This window comes from Lutra lutra, chromosome 2, assembly GCF_902655055.1.
Source record: "Lutra lutra chromosome 2, mLutLut1.2, whole genome shotgun sequence".
NCBI classification, from domain to species: Eukaryota; Metazoa; Chordata; class Mammalia; order Carnivora; family Mustelidae; genus Lutra; species Lutra lutra.
The window spans coordinates 364,827-387,349 of NC_062279.1; the positions used below are offsets into that span (position 1 = coordinate 364,827).

Here is a 22,523-nt window from a genome sequence, read left to right on the forward strand (position 1 = left end):
TGGTAGAATTCCCCAGGGAATCCGTCAGGTCCTGGGCTCTTGTTTTTTGGGAGGTTTTTGATCACTGCTTCAATCTCGTTACTAGATATTGGTCTATTCAGGTTGTCGATTTCTTCCTGGTTCAATTTTGGGAGTTTACAGTTTTCCAGGAATGCATCCATTTCATCTAGGTTGCTTAGCTTATTGGCATATAACTGTTGATAATAACTTCTGATGATTGTTTCTACTTCCTTGCTGTTCGTTGTGATCTCTCCCTTTTCATTCATAATTTTATGAATTTGGGCTTTCTCTCTTTTCTTTTGGATTAGTGTGGCCAATGGCTTATTGATCTTATTGATTCTTTCAAAAAACCAGCTTCTAGTTTCACTGATACGTTCTACTGTATCTCTGGTTTCCACCTCATTGATCTCAGCTCTAATCTTGATGATTTCCCTTCTGATGTGTGGAGTTGGTTTGATTTGTTGTTGATTCTCCAGTTCTTTAAGGTGTAGAGAGAGCTGGTGTGTTCTGGATTTTTCAATTTTTTTGAGGGAGGCTTGGATGGCTATGTATTTCCCCCTTAGGACCGCCTTTGCTGTATCTCATAGGTTTTGGACCGAAGTGTCTTCATTCTCATTGGTTTCCATGAATTGTTTTAGTTCTTGTTTATAGCAGCAATGGTCATGGCTGCCAAACTGTGGAAAGAACCAAGATGCCCTTCCACGGACGAATGGATAAGGAAGATGTTGTCCATATACACTATGGAGTATTATGCCTCCATCAGAAAGGATGAATACCCAACTTTTGTAGCAACATGGACGGGACTGGAAGAGATGATGCTGAGTGAAATAAGTCAAGCAGAGTCAATTATCATATGGTTTCACTTATTTGTGGAGCATAACAAATAGCATGGAGGACATGGGGAGTTAGGAGAAGGCATTTGCAGGAAATTGGAAGGGGAGGTGAACAATGAGAGACTATGGACTCTGAAAAAAAATCTGAAGGGTTTGAAGAGGTGGGGGGGTGGGAGGTTGGGGAACCAGATGGTGGGTATTAGAGAGGGCACAGACTGCATGGAGCACTGGGTGTGGTACAAAAACAATGAATACTGTTATGCTGAAAATAAATTTTAAAAAATGTATGATAAATTTCAATAAAAAAGAAAGAAGAGTAAGTGTTTGGTACTTTCTGTAAGATAGGAAGACCTAAAATAAAATATTATTAATTAAAAGGCAATTTGTTCAATGGTGGGAAGTGGAAGACTAGACTGTGTATGAGAGGGGCTTGGAATTTTATAGAGATGGCTTCATATTTGTGAAAAAGGGGTCACAGTTTGTCTGCAGAGAAACAAAGTGGAGCCAATTCCAGCTGATGCTCTCACAACATGTAAATATCCACCCTAAAAGGCTACAGTTCTAAATGGCAAATAAAGACTCTAATCAATGAATAAGGCCAGTTACATAATTTGTGGAGCTCAGTGCAAAATAAAGATTCAGGGTTCCTTTTTCAAAACTACTAAGAATTTCAAGATGATGGAAACAGAACATTAAATCAGGCATGTCAGCATCCTGTGTGACTGTAGCAGTTACATGGCCATGAAGCTTGACTATTGATGAGAATATTTAAGACAATTTCATTTTGACTTGAGGAGGAAAATAATTTACAAATGAGACCTCAGAGAGACAAAACATAATGAGGAAAATTTCCAGACATGTGACTCATGCTAGATTTCTAAACATCTGCAGGAACTGTAGGTAAATTGAGGTGGGTAGTATTTTGAAAGAATGGAGACTAAACTGCAGTTATATTTAGAACTGGAGAGCCTTAGGCTGAACCCTAATTTCACAATTTATTGCAAAACATTAGCATTTAATTGCAGTGAAATTTGCTGATTGTAGATCCTAAGCATTATCTCCACACATGAGTCTGCAATGTGACGTGGTAGATGAGTTAATTATCTTGATTGTGGTAATCATTACACAATGTTCATGTAAATCAATTCATCACACTCTGCACTTGAAATACATATAACTATACTTGTCAATTATTCCTCAATAAAGTTGGGAGGAAGCAACAAGTTTACTTAAATCCTTGAAGTCCCATTTTTCTTGTGGTAAAGTAGGAATGTCTTTAGTTCTTCCCTCCATGAGTGCTGGAAAGAATTAAGTGAGATAATACATGTAAGGAACTCAGAACAATAACATACAATGAGTACACAATAACTGTTTTTTTCCTTTATATTTACAGCATGTACCTGAGCAAGGAATTTTTTAAATTTTTATTTTGTTTTTTCAGTGTTCCAAGATTCATTGTTTATGCACCACATCCAGTGCTCCATGCAATAAGTGCCCTCCTTAATACCCACCACCAGGCCCACCTAACCCCCTATCTCTCTCCCCTCCAAAACTCTCAGTTTTTTCTCAGAGTGAGCAAGGAATTTTTAATGTGATAAATATACAATGAATTTCTGCAAATCAACAAAAATTTATTACAATAGAAAGATGGACAAAGTACATGGTGTTTATAACTGTCATCAGAAAGTTTGGATAGATGTCAGATAGCATATAGATATTCCTTGGATGAAGCATATGGAATATTCTCACCTGCAGAATACAGCAAGAAGCAAGGATACATGTGGGAGAGACCAGCCCCGTTCCCCTAGAGAGAAATGTGAGCTTTGGGATCCCAAAATTAAGGAAAATAACTTAGTGCTATTACAAACAGTGAAGAGTCAGATTTAAGCTAAACAAAAGTAATACTACTCCTTATTCCCCTGTCTTTGTTTTCAAAAAACCCACATTAATAAATGAGTAGAATAGTAAAGATAATCATCTTTCTGTATGGCTCAATGGAACATAACTGACCCCATTCCTTAATTGTCATTCCCAAATTTATTAATTTTTCTTCACGAAGTTTTTTCAGGGAAGTCCCAAGGTTATAAAAGAATAAAAGATAACTGAACTAAGAAAATATAGGAGGACACTGGGAATAGTGCTATCCAAGATTCTGCAACTAAGGAAGAAACATAGTAAGGGAGAAAAAAAAAAAAAAAGATGGAACTCAAGATAGGAATTCCCCCAGAGGAAGTTTCTTGAATTGCAGCTGAGGGGAAGTATACTGTTTATACTCACAGAGATCCTGCTCAAACCCAGAGGACATGGTCTCTCTGTATTTATATGTATAAAGTCTGTGACTTATCAGAGGAAGAAGGAATTTCAGAAAGAGAGGAAGAGGTTTCTGAGGATGAAGAGCTCATGCTGCCATCTCAATATGAACAGTTGCTTCAAATAACTTTCTACTCTTTATAATCCTTGGGAGTGTACACCTGAAAAGCTTTCCAGACTGTGAATTTGAACATTCAATCAGGTAAGAGAATGCCGCAGGAGATAGGCTGGAGAAGGGCCCATGTTTTCTGTGGACTTGTTAATATTCAAGTCAAATGCCCAGGATTCAGAGTTAGTTTCCTACCTTATGATGGATTCCTCTTCACATTTGGGAATTATGAAGGCTCTTTATACATTTTCATTGCCATATCTCATTTTCAGTTCATCATGCCTGCTTCTTTAAATACTCTCTAAGGTAAATATGTAATCTCTGAGTATGAAAATTGCAATGAAATATATCAGTACAAATGAGTCTGATAACTAATTTTCTTTAAATGTTAGAAAAAGGTTTCTTCCCCCAAATGAATTTTTGATACAATTTACTTTTATGAGTCAGAGAACCAAAAATGATATTTGGCATATCATTGTGTCTTAAACAGCAGTGGGTTTTACCAGTGTGTAAAACACATGTGGCTGTCAAAGAAAGCTAGTCTGAACTGCTTGAAACCAGCCTTGCATGGAACTATAGCACAGATTGGATAATTGTTCAAAACATCCTCCAGCTATACTGCCAAGAATCCCATGGGCCACCCGAGAAGTGTTCCCTCATCTACCCACTCTATTCCAGTCACATCAACTCTCTAATCTCCTCTCAGGATTCCTCAAACTTTGAAAGACTCCTCTTCCTCAGGAGGCACTCCAATGTCTGTAATCTCAATCCAGACTTTATCATTCTTATCATTCTCTCTTTGTCTGTTTTTTTCTTAAGTAAAAACCTATCAGGTGGTTTTATACTAGGTCAAGAAGTAGCAGTGTTGTGGGATACTTAAAAAATTGTTCCCTGTGAGAGTTGACTTAGGTAGATTAAAGGAAAGTTAAATTTGAAGATAGATGCTTGGGGCATCTGGGTGGCTCAGTGGGTTAAGCCTCTGCCTTCAGTTCAGGTCATGATCCCAGGGTGCTGGGATCAAGCCCCACATGGGGGGGTCCTCTGCTCAGCAGGGGGCCGCTTCCCCCTTTCCCTCAGTCTGCCTCTCTGCCTACGTGTGATCTCTTCCTGTCAAATAAACAAAATCTTTTTTTAAAAACGAAGAAGAAGAAGAACATAGATGCTTGGGGAACCCATGTGGCTCAGTCAGTTGAGCATCTGCCTTAGGCTCGGGTCATGATCTCAGGGTCCTGGGATCAAGTCCTGCATTGGGCACCCTGCTCAGCAGGGTGCTCTCCCTCTCCCTCTGCCAGTTGCTCCCCTGCTTGTGCACTCTCTCTCTGTCAAATGAGTAAGTAAAATCTTTTTAAATTTTTTTAAATTTATTTTTAAAAAGAAAGTAGATATTCACAGCCATAGAATATGGGAGAAAGAAAAATATTAATGAAAAATCTAATATGGAAAAAAAGTTGTTCAGTCATGTCCCATAACCAACATGTCACTGTCATACTCAATAGTCTAATGATCCAAATCTTGTATGTTTCCTGATCTTAGAACTATGTAAAACAATGCTTTCCCTCAAAATGTTGTTGTGTAGATGAGAAAATCCTCAGCTGCAAAGACTCTGATCTCATCATTCTATATAATATTTTATCTTCTCTCTTAAGTGATGCTGAATCAAACCTCAGGCACTGAATTTCTCCTCCTGGGAGTAACAGACAACCAAGCACTGCAGCCTTATCTCTTCATGGTTTTCCTTGCAATCTATGCTGTCAGTGTGGTTGGGAATGGAGCTGTCCTGATGATTGTCATCTCTTGATTCAAGACTCCATTTACCCATGTATTTCTTCCTGGGAAATCTATCATGTCTAGATGTCTGCTATTCCACAGTGACACTGCCAAAGATGCTGGAGAACTTCTTCTCTGCACACAAGTCAATTTTCTTCTTGGGGTGCATAAGCCAGCTTCACTTCTTCCACTTCCTGGGCAGCACAGAGACCTTGCTGTTGGCTGTGATGGCCTTTGACCACTTTGTGGCTATCTGCAGGCCACTGCATTACTCTGTCATCATGAATTATCAGCTCTGTACCCAGATGGCTGTCATTGTCTGGACCACTGGTTTTTTCCATGCCCTGCTGCACTCCATAATGACCTCTCACTTGAACTTCTGTTGCTCTAATCAGATCCATCATACTTCTTCTGTGATGCCAAACCTTTGCTGGAGTTGGCTTGTGGGAACACCGAGCTCAACCAGTGGCTTCTCAATACAGTTACAGGGACCATTGCCATGGGCTCCTTCTCCCTAACACTTCTCTCCTACTTCTATATTATCATGTCTCTTTTCTCCAAGTCTCGTTCTTGCAGCACACTTCACAAAGCACTTTCCACGTGTGCCTCTCACTTCATGGTGGTCATTCTTTTCTATGCTCCTGTTCTCTTCACTTACATTCGTCCTGTGTCAGGCAGTTCCATGGAACAGGACCTGGCACCTGCCATCATGTACATTGTGGTCACTCCTGTACTAAACCCACTGATCTATGCTTTGAGGAACAAGGAAGTGAAAGGGGCCTTGAGTACTGTGATCAGAAAAGGGGGGGGTTATACCTCTTCTCAGATCATGTACAATATGCATAATAGAAGGAAGGAGCTAAGGAAAGATAAATGAGAAAGGCCAGCCTGCTTGAATTCCTAGTAGCATAAGGGAAACATGAACATATTGGATACCAGCCATGGATTCTAAATGTTGAATTTGGTTTTAGGATATCAGTTGATAAAACTGATTGGCTATGTATTCTTTAATGAAACAAGGTATAGAAATATGCCTATATTACCCATCTATTGGGTAGCTGAATAGTACTTAAGGCTGTTTAGCTGTGTGGTCCCCCTAAGTTAACATATTTTAATGTAAGCAATAAAATTATTATGCTTTATGTTTTAAGGATTTGAATTTTGAGCCACAGTTACTCAATTAGATAAAAAATGGCAATTTGCAAATTACTTAGGAGGAATTTTTAAGCAATGTGTCATGACTTCTTTTTCTCTAAGCAGGAAGGAAAGTAATTAAAACAAATGACGTAAACACTAACTAACAGGGATAAAATAGCCAATGGTTTATATAGAGAATTCTGAAACCTCTATCCCCAGAAGTGTTTTAATGTCAACTTGATAAACAGTAAAAGATTACTGTGAAATATTGAAAGTTGAGTCAGATTTGGGGGGGGGGAATCTCAAGAATCCCTCTCAAGTTCATTAGTACATCATTTCCCCCTCAGTTGTTGGTCATGAAAAATGATGAAGGTTATTATGGAATTTGATGTACTGGACACTCACTGTGATCATTAATACGTTAAAAAATTATCTATATAAAAAAAATGAACCAGAATAGTGGGAACGAGTTAAAAATAAAAGTTGTATCTATGAAGTAGTGGTGGTTGTTCTCTTGTAGTCTTTTTTTTTTTTTTCTTTCCTGGTTGGTTTTCTGGGGGTGGGGCCTGCCACGTGGGTTTTCAGTTAATGATGTTCCCTGAGTTAAGTCCTCCTGCCCCCCTCAAGGGGGTGGGCTCTGAGGAAACCGGTTTTTTTCAGGCTTTTGTACTCTGGAGGTTTTTATGGTTGTTCACTTTTTTTTCTCTCACCTTGACCGCTTTTGATGGGTTTTCTAGGTTTAGAGGAAAGCAAACTGCACCCTGACCTCCCTCTCAGAGAGAAGGCTCAGCCTGGTCCCTTGTGGGTGCTGCAGAGCCCATATAAATTCCCCCTTGGCCGCTGGCAGAGCAGGTTCTGAGTTGCGGTCCCTGGGGACGCAGGATCTTCTACTTGTACCCAAAACCACAGCAATGGCGGCTGTCTGGGCAGCTCCAGATCAGGTCATCATTTCTGTTTATCAGAATTTTTTACATAATCCAACCGACACAAGAGGCAGTGAACCAGGAGGAGTCCATCATTATCTGGTTATCTAGTGCTGCATCCCCACACACTAGCATCCCCAAACACAGGAGCTTCAAACACTTATTTAACTAACTTTCATTATCCTGAGGCTTGGAAACTTGGAAGAACACAGCAGGGAAGTGTTGGTTCTGCTTGATAATGCCTTGAGCTATGGCTGGGCGCACTTGAGCATCTAGGCATGGAATAGTTGAGAGCTCACAAACTCTGTGTCTCTCCTTCTCCAGTCTCTCCTTGTGGGTGTCCTGTGCTTTTGCAGCACAGATGCCTCAGGGTTGAATTTCCACATGGGTACCAGCAGACCAGGGCAAAACCTGCCAGTCATCTCATGGACAGACCCAAGGACTAGTATTAACATCACCATTACCATACTGTCCTGGTCACAGTAGTCACAGGTCAACTAAACTTCACAGAGAGGAAATCCCTATCTTTCACAGGAAAGAACATCAAAACTTTTGTGGACATCCTCAATCCATCCTGGTTGCAACTCTCACCACTAATAATTAACATTGTCCATGCATACAAAGCATGCTCACTCTCCTTCCAAATAATCCTAATATCTCATCCCATTATAGCATCTGTTCAAAGTCTACATATTTTCACCTATATCAGATTAAAGTACAAATGAGCTTGTTGGGTATGGTTCCTCAAGTATTGTTTCTTACTCAACTAAATGGTGATCTCAGGGTCATGAGATCCAGCCCCCACATCAGACACCATCCTGAGTGTGGACCTGCTTGTGATTCTCTTTCTCCTTTCCCTTGTCCCTCCCCTTGCCCCAATCGTGCTCTCTCTCTCTCTCTAAAAAAAAAAATAATAATCATGAATGGATGCTAAAATTGTTAGGTGAAAATTTTATTGGAAATTGAATAATATGCAGAGCATACTGACACCACCTGACCCCACTGATCAATAACAGAAATAGCATCACTATAAGTGGTAAAACAAACACTGTCTCATGAGATGACACAATAGAAATAACACAGCAACTTTGAGATAGTCTGTCTAAAAGGTAACAAAAAGCTCCTTCTCCTGGGAGGATTGGTGCAGGTGTGCACTGCAGGAGTCTGTGGAGTTTGGCACATGTGAAAGGGATTGACTGCCTTTCTCTGAGGGTGCACTGAAGAGTGGTGGTTGCAATTGTTCACCTGGGAGCTGGAGATCCAGCACCACCGTTTCTTCACTTTTATTTCATCATCTAAAGCAACTCGAAAATCCTTGAGGGTGGGGCAGAGATGGTGTAGGAGTAGCGGACCCTATTTCAACTGGTGCTCAGAATTGAGCTGGATATCTACTAGACCACTCTGAATACCCACAAAATCAGCCTGCGATGTAAGAAGATATATCAGGATCTCTACAAACAGAATATCTCTTGGGGTTGGTTTTGAGGTATGAAGCAGGGAGCCATGATTCTGTGGGCAGATACCAGAAGATAAATGGAAGAGAGAGGGAGCCTCCAGGATCCTGAGAGAGAGGAGCAAAAAAGCCTCCTATGCTGGGGACTGGGCACAGACCTGCAGACCAGTAGTGGTAGGGAAGGACTTTAGGGCAGCTGCCCAGACGGAAACCTGGAGCAGTGGGGTGTGCGTGTGAACTGGGGGAAGCCAGGGATTTTAGAAGCACAACAGGCAGAGATGTGCCTAGACCTGGAAACAAGGGCTGGGAGTGCTGCTGAGGGGCACACAACCCATGTCCCTGCAGTTTTCAACATCACAGACAAAAATGGAGTCAGTGTGACCTGAAGGGCTCACTGGAGAACAGACTGCAATCTCTCTGTTCTGAGGCAGAAGTTTGGATATGGCCATTTCTGCTCTGATTCTTGGAAGAGACACAGAAAGCTGCCAGAGAAAGCCCCTAGAGAACAAAAGTCTTGAAAAACCAGTTTTCACTGAGCCCATCCCTCCCCAACAGGGGGCAGGGCAACTCTGCCCAAAAGGGGTGGCCTGAGTAACAGTGTGTGCAGCAGGACCCTCCCGCAGAAGACAGGCAGGAAAAACAAGAGGCCGACACACCTAAGGTGCATCTTGCTTCAGTTGTGGTCAATAATTTGGACTCTGTACATTCCCTCAACTACCCCCCAACAGAATGAATAAGAGGAGGACTCCCCAACACAGGAAAAATTAAGACTGTGACCTCTGCCACAGAACTAATGGAGATGGATATGAGCAAGATATCAAGAATAGACTTCAGGGTAACTGTTATGCAGACAATAGCTATGATGGAGAAAAACATTAATGGCAACATAGATTCTTTAAGGGCAGAAGTGAGAGCTGATCTGGCAGAACTTAAAAATGCTATCAGTGAGACCATATCTAATCTAGATACTCTAACAGCTAGGGTAAATGAGGCAGAAGAACAAATTAGTGATCTAGAAGATGAACTGGTAGTAAAGAAGGATCAGGAGGAGGCCTGGAACAAAGAACTTAGAAACCATGAAAACAGAATCAGAGAAATAAATGATACCATGAAACATTCCAATGTCAGAATTATTAGAATCCCTGAGGGGTTGGAGAGAGAGAGAGAGGACTGAAAGATATATTTTAGCAGGTCACAGTTGAGAATTTCCCTAATCTAGAGAAGGAAATAAGCATTCACGTCCTAGAGTTAGAGAGGACCCCACCGAAGATCAAGAAGAACCAGAACAATGCCCAGGCATGTAATAGTAAAACTCCCAAATCTTAGAACCAAGAAAATCATTTTAAGGGCAGTTAGAGGGAAGAGATTCCTTAAGTACAGAGGGAGGAACATCAGAATAACATCAGACCTGTCCACAGAGACCTGGCAAGACAAAAAGAGATGGCAAGACATATTCAGGGTACTAAATGAGAAGCATTTAGCAATGCAGCCAAGAACAAGCAGCCAAGAATTCTATATCCACCAAGGCTGTCATTCAGAATGGATGGAGTGATAAGGAGCTTCCAGGACTGGCAAAGACTGAAAGAATATGTGACCACTAAACTGACCCTGCCAGAAAAATTAAGGGAGGTTCTGGGGCGCCTGGGTGGCTCAGTGGGTTAAGCCGCTGCCTTCGGCTCAGGTCATGATCTCAGAGTCCTGGGATCGAGCCCCGCATCGGGCTCTCTGCTCAGCAGGGAGCCTGCTTCCTCCTCTCTCTGCCTGCCTCTCTGCCTGCTTGTGGTCTCTCTGTCAAATAAATAAATAAAATCTTTAAAAAAAATTAAGGGAGGTTCTATAAAAGGAGAAAGATCCCAATAGTGATATAGAGAAGAAATTTTAAAAGGTAGTCAAAGCTGTGATCACCAAGACGGCATGGTACTGGCACAAAAACATACACAAAGACCAATGGAACAGAGTAGAGAGCCCAGATATGGACCTGCAACTCTATGGTCAAATAATCTTCAACAAAGCAGGAAAAAATATATACAGTGGAAGAAAGAGAGTCTCTTCAAAAAATAGTGCTGGGAAAATTAAACAGCTATGTGTAGAAGAATGAAACTTGACTGTTCTCTTACACCATACACAAAGATAAACTTGAAATGGATGAGACCTCAACATGAGGCAGGAATCCATCAGAATCATAGAGGAGAACATAGGCAGTAACCTCTTCAACATCTGCCACAGCAACTTCTATCAAAACATGTCTCCAAAGGCAAAGGAAACAAAAGCAAAAATGAACTTTTGGGACTTCATCAAGATCAAAAGCTTCTGCACAGCAAAGGAAACAACAAAACGAAGAGGCAACTCATGGAATGGGAGAAGATCTTCGCAAATGACAGTACAGACAAAGGGCTGATATCTAGGATCTCTAAAGAACTCCTCAAACTCAACACACAAAAAGCAGATAATCATGTCAAAAAATGGGCAGAAGACATGAACAGACACTTCTCCAATGAAGACATAAAAATGGCTAGCAGACACATGAAAAAATGTTCATCATCACTAGCCATCAGGGAGATTCAAATCAAAACCACATTGAGGTACCACCTTACACCAGTTAGGATGGCCAAAATTAACAAGACAGGAAACAACATGTGTTGGAGAGGATGTGGAGAAAGGGGAACCCTCTTACACTCTTGGTGGGAATACAAGTTGGTGCAGCCACTTTGGAAAACAGTGTGGAGATTCCTCAAGAAATTAAAAATAGAGCTTCCCATGGGTGCCTGGGTGGCTCAGTGGGTTAAAGCCTCTGCCTTTGGCTCAGATCGTGATCCCGGGGTCCTGAGATCAAGCCGTGCATTGGGCTCCCTTCTCGGCGGGGAGCCTGCTTCCCCCTCTCTCTCTACCTGTCTCTCTGCCTACCTGTGATCTCTATCTGTCAAATAAATAAATAAAAATCTTTAATAAAAAGAAAAATAGAGCTTCCCTATGACCCTGCAATTGCACTACTAGGTATTTACTCCAAAGATACAGATGTAGTGAAAAGAAGGGTCATCTGTATCCTAATGTTCATAGCAGCAGTGGCCACAGTTGCCAATTGTGGAAAGAACCAAGATGCCCTTCAACAGATGAATGGATAAGGAAGATGTGATCCATATATACTATGGAGTATTATGCCTCCATCAGAATGGATAAATACCCAACTTTTGCATCAACAGGGACAGGACTGAAGAGATTGTGTTGAATGAAATAAGTAAAGCAGAGAGAGTGAATTATCATAAGTTTTCGCTTATTTGTGGAGCATAAGGAATAACACGCAGGACATGAGGGAGATGGAGAGAAGAAGTGAGTTGGGGGAAATTGGAGGGGGAGATGAACCATGAGAAGCTGTGGACTCTGAGAAACAAACTGAGGGTTTTGGAGGCACGGGGGGTGGGAGGTTGAGTGAGCCTGGTGGAAAGCACATATTGCATGGAGCGTTGGGTGTGGTACATAAACAATGAATTCTGGAACACTGAAAAGAAATTTTTAAAAAGGAGCACTGGGTGTGGTGCAAAAACAATGAATACTGTTACACTGAAAAGAAATTTTAATAAATAAATAAATAAATAAATAAATAAATATTTTTTTAAAAAAGCAGTCTAGTGGCACCTGGGTGGCTCAGTGGGTTAAAGCCTCTGCCTTCGGCTCAGGTCATGATCCCAGGGTCCTGGGATCGAGCCCCTCATCGGGCTATCTGTGCTGCAGGGAGCCTGCTTCATCCTCTCTCTCTGCCTGCATCTCTGCCTACTTGTGATCTCTGTCTGTCAAATAAATGAATAAATAATCTTAAAAAAAAATAAAATAGTGTCGCTTCTGATCTCTCTGTCACAAATATAGAGTTTTACCCTTCTTTGAACATAAATGTGTTTGTGAAAATCTGTCCAAATGTACTTCTATTTGTTAGTGACTTTTTGTGCTTGCTCCTGAGACTGGAGAGATATAAAGCATTAGAATAGCAGCATTGCAGAAACGGCCAAGGTAATCCCTTTGCACAGAAGCACACACATACATCTTCTCCTATCTTCACAGGAAAAAATAATACAGGTGGAAAGAGCCCTGGAGTGCGTCAGGAGTCCTGAGTTCTAGTTCATCCTCTGCTGTACTTCCCCGGGGCCAGAGATAACTTTTCCCTCTGGGCCTCAGTGAGGTGGGAAACCAGAACGAGTGTTTCCCCCGCATGTTAAAGCCACACAGTCTTGTGGTGAATGGATTCAGGGAACTGTATTAAATGAAACATAAGAGTTGGGGGGTGGCACCTGGGTGGCTCGGTGGGTTAAAGCCTCTGCCTTTGGCTCAGGTCATGATCCCAGGGTCCTGTGATCCCTCCTTTGCTCAGCAGGGAGCCTGCTTCCTCTTCTCTCTCTGCCTGCTTCTCTGCCTCCTTGTGATCTCTGTCAAATAAATAAATAAAATCTTAAAAAAATAAAATAAAATAAATTAAAAAGCAGTCTATAGAGACAAGGACTTCACAGTCAACATGATGACAATAAATTCTTATCTTTCAAAAATCAGTCTCAACATGAACAGCATAAATGCTTCCATAAAAAGTCACAGGGTTTCAGATTGGATAAAAAGATGGGACCCATCCATATGCTGTCTACAAGAGACTCATCTTGAACCTAAAGATACATCCATACTGAAAGTGAAGGGAGGGAGAACCATCTTTCATGCCAACAGACTTCAAAAGAAAGCTTGGGTAGCAATTCTCATATCAGACAAATAAGATTTTAAGCTAAAGACCTTAGTTAGAGATACAGAAGGACACTATATCATTCTTAAAGGGTCTATCCAACAAGAGAATATAACAGTTGTAAATATCTATGCCCCCAACATGGGAGCAGCCAACTACATAAGTCAACTGTTAACCAAAATAGAGACATATCGATAATAATATGTTAATAGTAGGAGACATCAACATGCCACTCTCAGCAATATACAGATCATCTAAGCAGAAAATGAACAAAGAAACAAGAGTTTTGAATGACACACTGGACTAGATGGACCTCATAGATATACACAGAACATTCCACCCTAAAACAACAGAATACTCATTCTTTTCAAGGACACATGGAAGTTTCTCCAAAATAGACCACACACTGGGACATAAAACAGATCTCTACTGATATCGAAAGATTGAGATTATTCCCTGCATATTCTCAGACCACAGCACTGTGAAACTGGAACTCAATCACAAGGAAACGTTTGGAAGAAATTCAAACACTTGGAAACTAAAGACCATGCTGCTCAAAAATGTTTGGGTCAACCAGAAAATCTTAAACAATTCATGGAAACCAATGAGAATGAAGACACATCTGCCTAAGACATATGGCATATGGCAAAGGTCGTCCTAAGGGGGAATACATAGCCATCCAAGCCTCACCCAAAAAAAAAAAAAAAAAAACAAAAAAAACAACAACAAAAAAAAAAACCACACACAGGAAAATCCCAAAACAGAGAGAGTCAATTATCATATGGTTTCACTTATTTGTGGAGCATAACAAATAGCATGGAGGACATGGGAAGTTAGAAGGTAGTTGGGGGAAATTGGAAGGGGAGGTGAACAATGAGAGACTATGGACTCTGAAAAACAATCTGAAGGGTTTGAAGAGGTGGGGGGGTTGGAGGTTGTGGGAGCCAGGTGGTGGGTATTAGAGAGGGCACGGATTGCATGGAACACTGGGTGTGGTACAAAAACAATGAATACTGTTATGATGAAAATAAATTTTAAAAAATGATTATAAAAAAAAAAAAACAGGAAAATCCCGAATACACAAACTACCTTTACACATTAAAAAACTGGAGAATCATCAACAAATTATGCCTAACCCACACATAAGGAGGCACATAATTAAGATTAGGGCAGAAATGAACGAATTAGAAGCCAGAAATACAGTAGAACACATCAATGAAACTGGATGCTAGCTCTTTGACAGAATTAATCAGATCAATAAACCATTGGCCAGACTTAGCCAAAAGAAAGGAGAAAGGACCCAAATTAATAAAATTATGAATGAAAGGGGAGATATCACAACTAACACCAAGGAAATAAAAACAAGCATCAGAAATTATTCTCAACAGCTATATGCCAATGAGTTAAGCAACCTAGAAGAAATGGATGCATTTCTGGAAACCTATAAACTACCAAGACTGAAACAGGAAGAAATGGACAATATGAATAAGCCAATAACCAGTAAGGAGACTGAAGAAATATCAAAAACCTCCCAAGGTCCTGGGCCTAATGGATTCCCTGGGGAACTCTACCAAACATTCAAAGAAGTAATACCTATTCTCCTAAAGCTGTTTCAAAAAATAGAAATAGAAGGAAAGCTTCTAATTCTTTCTATGAATCCAGCATTACCTTGATCCCAAAATCAGGCAAAAGCCCCATCAAAAAGGAGAATTTCAGACAAATATCCCTGATGAATATGGTGCCAAGATTCTCAACAAGATCCTAGCTAACAGGATCCAACAGTACATTGAAAGGATTATCCACCAGGACCAGGTAGGATGTCTCCTGGGATGCAAGGATGATTCAACATTTGCAAATCAATTGGTATAACAGAACATATTAGCAAGGGGAGAGAGAAGAAACACATGGTCCTATCAATTGATGCAGAAAAAGCATTTAACAAAATACAGCATTCTTTCCTGATTAAAACTCTTCAAGTATAGGGACAGAGGGAACATTCCTCAATATCATAAAAGCCATCTATGATAAGCTCACAGCAAATATCATTCTCAATGGGGAAAACCTGAGAGCATTTCCCTTAAGATCAGGAACAAGAAAAGGATGCCCACTCTCACCAATATTGTTCAATATAGTACTAGAAGTCCTAGCAACAGCAATCAGACAAAAAAAAAAAAAAAAGAAATAAAAGCTACTCAAATTGGCAAAGAAGAAGTCAAACTCTCTCTTCATGGATGACATGATACTTTATGTGGAAAACCCAAAGACTTCACCCTGAAATTACTAGACTTCAAACATCCATTCAACAACATGGCAAGATACAAAATCAATGCACAGAAATCAGTTGCATTTCTATATACTAACAATGTAACTGAAGAAAGAGAAATTAAGGAAGCTATTCCATTTACAATAGTACCAAAATCCACAAGATACCTAGGAATAAACCTAACCAAAAAAGTGAAAGATCTATACTCTAGAAACTACAGAACACTGATGAAAGAAATGGAGAAGGAAGACACAAAGAGAAGGAAAAACACTCCATGCTCAAGAATTGGAAGAATAAACATCATTAAAATGTCAATACTTCCCAGAGCAATCTACACTTTCAATGCAATCCCAATCAAAATACCAATGGGATATGGTCCATCTCCATATCTTTGGGTAAATATGCAGGAGCGCAATTGCCAGGTCATAGGATAGCTCTATTTTTAATTTTTTGAGGAATTGCCGCTCTGTTTTCCAAAGTGGATGCACCAACAGAGTAAGAGGGTTCCCCTTTCTCTATATCCTCTCCAACATTTGTTGTTTCCTGCCTTGTTATTCTTTGCCAATGTTCATAGTAGCAATGTCCACAATAGCTAAACTATGGAAAGCACTGAGATGCACTTCAACAGATGAATGAATAAGGAAGATGTGGTCCATATATACAATGGAATATTCCTCAGCCATCAGAAAGGATGAATAACCAACTTTTACATCAACATGGATGGGACTGAGGAGATTATGCTGAGTGAAATAAGTCAAGCAGAGAAAATCACCTATCACAATTATCACTTGTGGGACATAAGGAATAACATGGAGGACGTTAGGAGAAGGAAAGGAAAAATAAGTTGGGGGAAATCAGAGAGGGAGATGAACCAGGAAGGACTATGGACTCTGAGAAACAAACTGAGGGTTTTGGAGGGGAGAAGAATGGGAGGTTGGGTGAGGATGGTGGGGGGTATTAAGGAGGGCACGGATTGCATGGAGCAGTATTCAACAATGAATACTGTTATGCTGAAAAGAAATAATAAATAAATAAATAAATAAATAAATAAATAAATAAATAAATAAAAAGTCCAAAAAAAGGAGAGCATGTATTGCATGGAGCACTGGGAGTGGTGCATAAACAATGAACTCTGGAACACTGAAGGGAAATTTTAAAAATAAATTTTTTTAAAAAAAAATCAACTTATATTATGAAGATGGCAGAGAAATAGCACACTGGGATGACATCAGGTTGCAAGAAATCAGCTAGATAGCTTATCAAACCATTCCAAACACCTACAAATCCAACAGGAGATCAAAGAGAAGAAGAGCAGCAATTCTAGAAACAGAAAATCGGCCACTTTCTGAAAGGTAGGACCAGCGGAGAAATGAATCCAAAGCGACAGGAAGATAGACCATGGGGGGAGGGGCCAGCTCCCGGCAAGCGGCTGAGCAATGGAGCAGAACTTTTAAAACTTTTCAGAACTTTTAAAAGTCTGCTCCACTGAGGGACATCACTCCAGAGGCTAAACCAGGGTGAAGCCCATGCGGGGACAGCGTGGCCTCAGGTCTCACGGGGTCACAGAAGGATCGGTGCTGTCTGAGTGTCATAGAGCTCACAGGTACTAGAGCAGGGAAGCTGCCTACAGAGACAGAGCTGAGGAATGAGCTCTCAACTCGGGGTTACCTTACCATGATCCATGGCACAGGCCACTGCTCTGTGAGTAGGGACCCCTCAAGATCCAGGGAGACTCCCTCTGGAAGAGCTCAAGGATCTACAGGGTTTGGAGACTCCTGGCAGGGCTGTGCCCCAGAGACAGATGCTTGGTCACAGGCCAGGTGAGCTAAGAGCGCGGCCAGAGAGGAGGGAGATGGTAGGGATTGAGCGCTTTTCTCAGAGGGTGCACTGAGGAGGGGCCCCAAGCTCTCAGCTACTCTGGGCTAGAGATTGGGAGGCCGCCATTTTCATCCCCATCCTCCGGAACTCTACGGAAAGCATTCAGGGAACAAAAGCTCCCGAAAGCGAACTCAACCGGTTAGCTTAGCCCAGCCCCTGGTAAGGGCAGTGCAATTCTGCCTCAGGCAAAGAGGCTTGAGAATCATTACAACAGGCCCCTCCCCAGAAGATCAGCAACAAATCCAGCCATGACCAAGTTCACTTACCAAGGAGAACAGCGGATTTCCAGAGGAGGAGAAAGCAAAACATGGAATTCATGGCTTTCTCTCCATGATTCTTTAGTCTTGCAAAGTTAATTAATTTTTTTACTTTTACTTTTTTTTCTTCTGCTAAATATTTTTTTGCCAGAATCAATATTTTATTTTTTTTTTGCACCACACCAAGTGTTCCATGCAATTCGTGCCCTCTCCAATACCCACCACCTGGTTCCCCCAACCTCCCACACCCCGCCCCTTCAAAACCCTCAGATTGTTTTTCAGAGTCCATAGTTTCTCATTGTTCACCTCCCCTTCCAATTTCCCTCAACTCCCTTCTCCTCTCCATCCCCCCCCGTCCTTCATGCTATTTGTTATGTTCCACAAATAAGTGAAACCATATAATAATTGACTCTCTCTGCTAAATTTTTTCTTAACTTTTACCCTTTCCTCTTTTAACATTTTTAACTAGTTTATCTTAACAATAATTTTCATTTTAAAAATATCTTTTTTGAACCTTCACTATTATAGTCATATTTTATCTTTCATTGTATCTAAACTTATTTTTTTCTATACACATAGGGTTTTTTCTTCTAAAAAATTTGGGGTACAACTTCTCCTAATAGATCAAAATACACCTTAAATCTAGCACAGGGATTTGTTCTACTTTCCAGCCTGAGCAAATTCTCTCTACTTTCTTTTTCTTTATTCTCCCAACCAACTTACCTTATCAACTCCTTTTTAGAAATTAAAAAAAAATTCATCTTTATATTCATATTCCATCCATTCATCATGTTGACCCTTATATATGTTTTTCGTTCTTTAAAATTTTAGGAGGTAGTTTCTTCTAAGAGACCAAAATACTCCCAAAATTAAGTGGGTGACCCTGTCCTATTCAACAGTCTAATAGATATATTTTTTCTTCTTTATATTTTTTCCTTTTTTTCCTCTCTTTTTAATTTTTTTTTCTGAACTTCTTTTTACCCTCTTTCTCCCCCCCCCCACAATTTGGGGTATCTTCTGATTTGGTGAAAGCACATTTTCCGGGGGTCTTTGCCACCCTTTTAATATTTTATTCACTCCTTCATATATTCTTATCTCAATAAAATGACAAGGCAGAAAAACTCACCACAAAAAAAAAAAAAAAAAAAAAAAAAAAAAAAAAAAAAACAAGAGGCAGTACCAAAGGCTAAAGACCTAATCAATATGGACATTGGTAATATGTCAGCTCTAGAATTCAGAATGATGATTCTCAAGGCACTAGCCAGGCTTGAAAAAGGCATGGAAAATATTAGAGAAATCCTATCTGAAGAAATAAGAGCCCTTTCTGGAGAAATAAAAGAACTAAAATCTAACCAAGTTGAAATTTAAAAAGCTATTAATGAGGTGCACTCAAAAATGGAGGCTCTTACTGCTAGGATAAATGAGGCAGAAGAGAGAATTAGTGATACAGAAGACCAAATTACAGAGAATAAAGAAGCTGAGCAAAAGAGAGACAAACAACTACTGGACAATGAGGGGAGAATTCGAGGGATAAGTGATGCCATAAGACAAAACAACATTAGAATATTAGAATAATTGGGATTCCAGAAGAAGAAAGGGATTGGGGAGCATAAGGTATATTGGAAAGAATTACTGTAGAGAATTTCCCTAATATGGCAAACGGAACAAGCATCTAAATCCAGGAGGCACAGAGAAACCCCCTCAAAATCAATAAGAATAGGTCCACACCCCATCACCTAATAGTAAAATTTACAAACCTTAGCAACAAAGAGAAAATCCTGAAAGCAGCCCAGGAAAAGAAGTCTGTAACATACAAGGGTAAAAATATTAGATTGGCAGCGGACTTATCCACAGAGACCTGGCAGGCCAGAAAGAACTTGCATGATATATTCAGAGCACTAAACGAGAAAAACATGCAGCCAAGAATACTATATCCAGCTAGGCTATCATTGAAAATAGAGGGAGAGATTAAAAGCTTCCAGGACAAACAAAAACTGAAAGAATTTGCAAACACCAAACCAGCTCTACAGGAAATATTGAAAGGGGTCCTCTAAGCAAAGAGAGAGCCTAAAAGTAGTAGATCAGAAAGGAACAGAGACAATATACAGTAACAGTCACCTTACAGGCAATACAATGGCACTAAATTCATATCTCTCAATAGTTACCCTGAATGTTAATGAGCTAAATGCCCCAATCAAAAGACACAGGGTATCAGAATGGATAAAAAAAAATACCCATCTATATGTTGCCTACAAGAAACTCATTTTAGACCCAAAGACACCTCCAGATTTAAAGTGAGGGGGTGGAAAACAATGTGCCATGCTAATAGACATCAGACGAAAGCTGGGGTGGCAATCCTTATATCAGAACAATTAGATTTTAAGCCAAAGACTATAAGAAGAGATGAGGAAGGACACTATATCATACTCAAAGGGTCTATCCAACAAGAAGATCTAACTATTTTAAATATCTATGGCCCTAACTTGGGAGCAGCCAACTATATATACCAATTAATAGCAAAATCAAAGAAACACAATGACAATAATACAGTAATAGTAGGGGACTTTAACACTCTCCTCACTGAGATCATCCAAGCAAAAGACCAACAAGAAAATAAAGGCCTTAAATGACACACTGGACCAGATGGACATCACAGATATATTTAGAACATTTCATCGCAAAGCAACAGAAGACACATTCTTCTCTAGTGCACATGCAACATTCTCCAGAAAAGATCACATCCTGGGTCATGAATCAGGTCTCAACCGGTATCAAAAGATTGGGATCATTCCCTGCATATTTTCAGACCACAATGCTCTGAAGCTAGAACTCAATCACAAGAAGATATTTGGAAAGAACCCCAATACATGGAGACTAAGGAGCATCCTTCTAAAGAATGAATGGGTCAACCAGAAAATTAAAGAAGAATTGAAAAAATTTATGGAAACAAAGGATAATGAAAACACAATGGTTCAAAATCTGTGGGACACAGCAAAGGCAGTCCTGAGAGGAAAATATATAGCGATACAAGCCTTTCTCGAGAAACAAGAAAAGTCTCAAATACACAACCTAACCCTACACCTAAAGGAGCTGGAGAAAGAACAACAAAGAAAGCCTAAACACTGCAAGAGAAGAGAAATAATAAAGATCAGAGCAGAAACCAATGAAATAGAGATAAAAAAAAACAATAGAATAAATCAATAAAACTAGGAGCTGGTTCTTTAAAAGAATTAATGAGATTGATAAATCCCTGGCCAGACTTATCAAAAAGAAAAGAGAAAGGACCCAAATAAATAAAATCATGAATGAAAGAGGAGAGATCACAACACCAAAGAAATACAAACAATTATAAGAACATATTATGAGCAACTCTACGCCAGAAAATTTGACAATCTGGAAGAAGTGGATGCATTCCTAGAGACATATAAACTTCCACAACTGAACCAGGAAGACGTAGAAAACCTGAACAGACCCATAACCAGTAAGGAGATTGAAACAGTCATCAGAAATTTCCAAACAAACAAGAGCCCAGGGCCAGATGGCTTCCCAGGGGAATTCTTCCAAACATTTAAAGAAGAATTAATTCCTATTCTCTTGAAACTGTCCCAAAAAATAGAAATGGAAGGAAAACTTACAAACTCATTTTATGAGGCCAGTGGAACCTTTATTCCAAAAGCAGACAAGGATCCCATCAAAACAGAGAATTACTTGGGGCGCCTGTATGACTCAGTGGGTTAAGCCTCTGCCTCGGCTCAGATCAGGATCTCAGGGTCCTGTGATCAAGCCCCGTGTTGGGCTCTCTGCTCACTAGGGAGCCTGCTTCCCCCCTTCCCTCTGCCTACCTATCTGTCTACTTGTGATATCTCTCTCTCTTTCTCTCTCTGCAAATAAATAAATAAAATCTTTTAGAGAGAGAGAGAGAGAATTACAGACCAATATCCTTGATGAACACAGATGTGAAAATTCTCACCAAAATACTAGCCAATAGAATCTAACAGTACATTAAGAGGATTATTCACCACGACCAAGTGGGATTTATTCCAGGGCTGCAAGGTTGGTTCAACATCTGCAAATCAATCCATGTGATACAATACATTAATAAAGAACAAGAACCATATGATACTCTCAATAGATGCTGAAAAAGCATTTGATGAAGTACAGCATCCCTTCCTGATCAAAACTCTTCAAAACATAGGGATAGAAGGCACATACCTCAATATCATCAAAGTCATCTATGAAAAACCCACTGCAAATATCATTCTCAATGGAGAAAGACTGAGAGCTTTTCCAGTAAGGTCAGGAACATGGCAAGGATGTCCATTATCACCACTGCTATTCAACATAGTACTAGAAGTCCTAGCCTCAGCAATCAGACAACAAAAAGAAATTAAACATCCAAATAGGGAAAGAAGAAGTCAAACTATCACTCTTTGCAGATGATATGATACTATATGTGGAAAACCCAAAGGACTCCACTTCAAATCTGCTAGAACTCGTATAGGAATTCAGTAAAGTGTCAGGATATAAAATCAATGCACAGAAATCAGTTGCATTTCTTTACACCAACAACAAGACAGAAGAAAAAGAAATTAAGGAGTCAATCCCATTTACAATTGCACCCAAAATCCTAAGCTACCTAGGAATAAACCTAACCAAAGAGGCAAAGAATCTATACTCAGAAAAATATAAAGAACTCATGAAAGAAATTGAGGAAGACACAAAGAAATGGAAAAATGTCCCATGCTCATGGATTGAAAGAACAAGTATTGTGAAAATGTCTATGCTACCTAAAGCAATCTACACATTTAATGCAATCCCTATCAAAATCCCATCCGTTTTTTTTCTCAAATAAATGGAACTAATAATCTAAAATTTATAT

The 22,523-nt window shown here is 40.0% G+C and overlaps 1 protein-coding gene across 1 annotated transcript; it reads left to right on the top strand.

The window, feature by feature from the left end:
• The first annotated feature begins 4,900 nt into the window (after nt 1-4,900).
• On the top strand, nt 4,901-5,896 carry LOC125093909 (olfactory receptor 12D2-like). The gene is given in 3 exon segments (XM_047719656.1): nt 4,901-5,047; nt 5,049-5,423; nt 5,426-5,896. Coding segments are annotated over 3 exon segments (993 nt in total).
• The last annotated feature ends 16,627 nt before the right edge of the window (nt 5,897-22,523 follow it).